The sequence below is a fragment of the Eimeria acervulina genome, genomic scaffold (genome assembly GCF_000499425.1).
Source record: "Eimeria acervulina Houghton genomic scaffold, Eah_scaff339, whole genome shotgun sequence".
Classification (NCBI taxonomy): Eukaryota; Apicomplexa; class Conoidasida; order Eucoccidiorida; family Eimeriidae; genus Eimeria; species Eimeria acervulina.
This window is the reverse complement of record NW_013547418.1, coordinates 1-5,444: the sequence shown is the minus strand read 5'-3', so window position 1 is coordinate 5,444 and position 5,444 is coordinate 1. Positions and strand designations below refer to the sequence as shown.

The window sequence follows — 5,444 nt, the reverse complement described above, 5'->3', positions numbered from 1 at the left end:
TGGATCCATGCGCTAACGCCGCAGACAGTTTCAAAGCATCTTTTTGGCCCTCACTAGCCAAGCTTCATGTACGTAGGAGCATGTGCACCAACATCAGAGATACGACGATGCCACGGGGCAGGTGCAGCAGCGCGCTTATTGGGGCAGTACATACTGGGCTAAAATTATTCGTTACAGTATGTACGGCTCTCACGTTGAAGCCCTGCCAGCGCATGCGGCGTAGAATCCTTCTTAGCCTCAACACACTGACAGTTCCGTTGCTGTGGAACAGACAAATGCGTACAGCGAATTGCAGAGTGACGCCTGATATTCACAGTTCCAGGTGCGACTATGGTTTCTTTTGCATAGGCTTCGTATGGCTCATTGTTTGTCCTCATGCACATGGTAACTTTTCCTAAATGCCCTGGATGCACTATCCTGAGTATTTACAAGGGTGGGGGGGCGGTTCGGCTGAGGGCGCGTTTTTTGTAGAGCCACTAGGAAGCTCGGGTCTGAAGGAAAATTGTTGAGAATTGCTCAGGTGCAGAGTGCATTTTCCCCTTGCCATTTACATCTCGCGCATACTGCGGAGAAGGGAGGCCCTTGGATCCATACGCCTCAGAAACCGAAGCCTGCCGCTGGGCGTCCATTTGTTAGCCGCTTGGAATAATTCAAAGTTGCAGCATTGCGGTTAGTGCGCCTCCACCAAAGGCCGTTTTGTGTCAGGTTGCAGCTCTGTATCGTCCGCCTGCGAGAGGCAGAAGAGGAGGCAAGCCACAGTGAAAAGAGGTGCAGTCAAGCAGAATATGTGCATGCATGCGGCTAATGATGCAATGTTCTAGAAGAGCACGTCAGCCTCGCTACCAAAAAGAGTACGTCACCCTTGTTTCCTTTTGGACTTACCTCAAGTCTCGCCTTCTTGCTCGCTGCAAAGTCCGTCAACGTCGGTACCTGCGCGATGGAAATAACAATTGTAGGGTCCACCGGTCTAAGTGGCTCGTACATTTGCACCGAATGCCAAGAAGCAGCAGTAACGGTGTCAACAGCAACGCCAGCAAAAGACAGCATAAGCAGCAGCAGCAGAGCGAGGCAGCGTACTGCGGCTTTGAGATGCTGGAGCAGCAGCAGAGAGAAGCCGTGTGGATCCAATGTCTCTACCCGGAGCGCTGTGTACCGCATGCGCTGTTCCCCGTTATAATTATCGAACTCCGCCTTTACCGTAACTCTGAAAAAGCTCTAAAAGCGAGCAAACAGGCAAACCGCACCCACAAGCAACCGAAACGGACCCTGCAATCAAAGCAGATGCATTGCCGGCTAACAGACCCTGCAGCAAGCAAGCCCCTGCCAAAGCCCTTTGCATATAGCGTAATAGCACTGCGTGATGAGGCGCTATTTTTCGCCCGACTTTGAGAATGGAGTGCCAATCAAAGAACTCCTCTTTCCTCTCAGTGTTCCAACACCGCACTTCAGAGGCAGGACACCCTAGCAGGGATTGCCCTGAGCAGCAACAGCACCAGCAGCGGCAACAGCAGCAGAAGTTACTTCAGGTAAGAAACCTTGGCTGAGCTGCTCACGCAACCAGTTGTACAGACAAATACTAGCCCGACGCAACAGCAAAAACGAAGATAAGCAGCTCAACATACCCATATCTGCAAAGCATCTGCAGCTCAAAGAGCCGGTACTGTCGATAAAAGAGGCAAGCAGCATATACCTCCAGTCGGGCGTCACCTGCAACAAGTACAAACATCAGCCGCTGCAGCCTCCGCATTGCGAAAGGCAGCTTCCCTCATTTGCTGCGGAGATTGCCTGCCCGCCTGGTCTGCTGCCATCGTGTGACAAGCATAGCCCCTAAAAGGAGTAAAGGCCAATAGTCAACAGTGCAGGGTGCCGTTGGATTACGTGGTTTGTGCTGCAGGGAAAGCAAGAATATTCATTCTCTGCATCTGCGTGCAGCTTCTTCCTACATGAGGGGCAGGCAGCATATGTGTAGATATCCTGTTGCTGCTGCCCCTGTTGCTGCTGCTGCTGCTGCTGCCTCGGCTTCCAGTACACACGACGCACTTGAGCAACGAAAGCGTAGATCCCAGGCTGCAGCAGCGAGAGCGCAGCACAAAACTCCAGCGACACTCCAACTGCACAGCCTAAAACCTAAGTCCTATGCCCCATGAATCAGCAGTTGTACTGGATGGGCCTCCACCGTATACGCCGCGTGAAGCTGCCCACCTCATTTTTGTCTTTAATCTCTTTTATGCCCAATTCCTGCACGGGCTTGCGCTCACTGGGAGCCCCATCACCCAACGGCCCCCCACGAGACATACTGAGGAAGGACAGGGTGCTGCCTGTCTGCAGGCACAAAGGAAAAAAACAAATCCTATGCCCGCAAAGGTACAACATTTCAAAACCGCATTCCTGTTATATCAAGGCCAGCTGGAGGCACCCCGTAGTTGTGCTGCCGAACCTCCTGCGGTTGCTCTTCCGATGAATACCGCTATCGCTAAGCTTATCTGCGGCTACAAGCATTCAAACACTTGTGTAGACCGCTGATGCTGTCTCCTTGTTAGATAAAACGGGGATCGTCCACAGGCAAGCACACTTGCGTGTCGGCCTTACGGTGATGTACCACTGCAACATTTCTGCCGCACTGGTTTCTTCTTCAGCAGAAAGAAGGCCTGCGCCTGCCTTTAGTATTTGCGAGGACTTTGTTGTGCTGGCGCTTCTAGCCCCTCGCCAGTCTCGGATGTTCAGTGCCGTGAGCCCATAAACCTGAGGAAGGGCTGTCGTCTCAGTTATACAGTCAACCTACGAAATACACGCAGTGCCGCGCCCACTCCTGTAATGGGCAGCGAACAAGCTATGGTGGGGTTTGTGGGAGTCAAGACAATAAGGTGCACTGCAATGCAATGGTGTGCACTGTATAAAGTTCACAAGTTCAGCATTCAAACAGACGGGAGGCTGGAAGAGTGCAGGTTGTACACAACACAGAAAAAGGGCTCCCATCAGCGGACGAATTCAATGCCTCGATAAGACAGAAGTACCCTAGCTGCCAGGTCGGGCCACTGCCTGCCCTAGGTGGATGTAAGCGAGATCATAACTCCGCGTGAGAGAGTGTATAGGCCAAACAAATGGACACTGATCGGTACAGACACAAAGGCAAACCTGTTCTAGGAGGATATGCAGACACTACGATGTATGGACAATCTGCGGTATACAGGCTTGTGCAAGTAGGCATGAAGTGCTGTTTTGTACAGACACTGCTCCAATAGAATGCCTATTTGTGAGACCTCACTTGTTCGCCCCACAAGCTTATCTCCATTTCCATTTGGGATTTGTCCCGAACCTTCAACACACGGCGTTTGAGCTCCTCTCCGCTGCTCCTCGCGGTGACAGAAGAAATAGGCTGTATTGAGTTCACACATAGAACCCAGTGTCCCACCTCAAAAAGCAAAGTTCTAAAGTCTTGTGCCCACACACTCTACAACGAAGCGCTTGCAGCAGCAAACATAGCCGAAGAAAAAAAGCGCATCACTTGCTGCTAAACTGCTACGGTCTATTTCGACGCTGCGGGCCCCCTCTGGCCCTCACCTGAACCTCAACGACGACAGCCAACACGTCAGTAGGGAATGGGCACTCTCGAGTGGAGTTGAAGATATTCCGGAGAGGCATTGAGCACAAGCTGAGAACAGCAAACCCTCTGTACAACGCACCCAAGCAACTCCAACTCAACCCCGGGTACTGGCGAGGAAATGGAGGCTTGGCAACTCATATCAAGGTATAAGGTAATCGGGCGTTCCCAAATTTGCATGCCTTTCATGAAACCTAAATTTGATTTATCATCTCATTTAGAAATCTTGCCTCCTTTTGGCGTGTATGGACCCGTCGTCTTCTGCCGGCTTGATGTCCGCCTCCGCTGAGAAGGAGAGTTCATAGTTATTGCTGAGAGTTGAAAACCGCTTGTTCGCCACGTTGACTCTGCCTCTGCAGAAGCAGTACACCTGCAGCCCAAAACAGCGCTGAACAGACGCATTTTGTGCTGCTGATGCTCTTGAACTGTCGCGCTTTCAGCTGTTTAGCAGCAACAGAAGCGAGATGCCAACCCTGCATCACATCTCATACATTTTGAAGAACAGCGGAGGTTCGCTACAGCGTACTTTGCCTTTCTCCAGAGCCCCGTGCCACTTTTCGGCTGCGTCACCCCAAAACTTGGCGCGGATGAGATCGCCCTGCAGCAGAAGAAACCGGTGTGAGTGCATGGTTCTCAAAAGGGGCACGAGTCATCAAGAAAGAGGTGCATCAGACGGAAAGCTGTAATGAAATACGTAAAGAAAGCCGGTTGCGAAAGCAAACAAGAGCCTACTGCAGAATCTGTGACGTCAACGTGGAAGAATTTGCTGTTGTTCTTCGTCGTCTGCAATGGGCTCTTGTCCACAACCCGCGCCTTGATTTGCCAGCGGTGTACGTACGGATTAAGGGAACTAATGCTCAAGAACCTCCTGAGCACACACACGGCGGCCTTTTCCAAGCAGCTAGTCATCCAGTGTCAGCACAGACATAGAACAGCTTGGCGCAAGGAAGCAGTCATCGCCTTCTCACTCGCTAGGGGGACCACCCGAGTCCAGCATCTTGATAGCAAGAATAGGATGAAAAGATTTGTCTAAGTGGAGTATTCTCCTTCCTCTGTCTTGAACAGAAGACGTGAAAGAGGGACCTCCTACTACAGTCAGCACGTCAGAGGAGCAAAAAGCGGGCAGCGGGAGGAGTTGCTGTACGGATTATTTACTAGCATGCATCCAACTACTCCCTCTGACTGAAACAACGGAGAAAAAACCAAGCACAGAGGACGAGAACCTCCCTGGTAACACACGAAAAGTGGAGTCGGTCGTCAGTAAGGTTGTGTAGCGACGGCGCAAGTCACTGGAGGCCCCAAACACTAGACCCAAGATAGATACAAATGACTAAAATGATAATTAATCGACTAATCAAACAAAACAAGTTCTGCAAAACGTATTCAGAATAGCGGCAGCCACAACCACCGCACCCAACCACCTCCAAACACAACTCCCTTGAGAGCCGCAGTGGAGGGGTACGTAACAATAAAAACTATCGAATATATCAATGGAAGCTCTGAACTGAGTGATAAACTCTGACCTGAAAATACCCAAAAATCATTCTTGCGGCTCAGCAGCTAAGCAAGTGGCTTGTTAGATGCTGATGTGCTGGCCGCGGGGGAGAGGGGGTGGTAGTGTCCAATCGAGATTTGACCGTTCCTGAAACAGGGCAATCAGTACTAATATTTCCTCTTGATGGTATGCAAATAGACAAAAGGACAAATTGGCTAGATCGCTTCAAGGATCTAAAAAGTTTCCCAGTCAACACATTCCTTTGTCTGGCACGTCCTAGCCCATTTGATCTTGTTTGATCTCCTCCGGGAAGTGAAGAGGGAGGGGGGGGCGGGATGGGGGGCGGGG

The 5,444-nt window shown here is 51.1% G+C and overlaps 1 protein-coding gene across 1 annotated transcript; it reads right to left on the bottom strand.

The window, feature by feature from the left end:
* Positions 1-670: 670 nt before the first annotated feature.
* On the bottom strand, positions 671-4,598 carry EAH_00033800 (replication factor-A C terminal domain-containing protein, putative; the record flags this gene model as incomplete). The annotated part of the gene is made up of 12 exons (XM_013392219.1): positions 671-727; positions 883-1,204; positions 1,623-1,707; positions 1,944-2,067; positions 2,203-2,322; positions 2,590-2,778; positions 3,266-3,376; positions 3,562-3,652; positions 3,853-3,971; positions 4,128-4,199; positions 4,334-4,469; positions 4,570-4,598. 12 exons carry the CDS (start codon positions 4,596-4,598, stop codon positions 671-673), a joined length of 1,455 nt encoding a protein of 484 aa, XP_013247673.1.
* Positions 4,599-5,444: the final 846 nt, after the last annotated feature.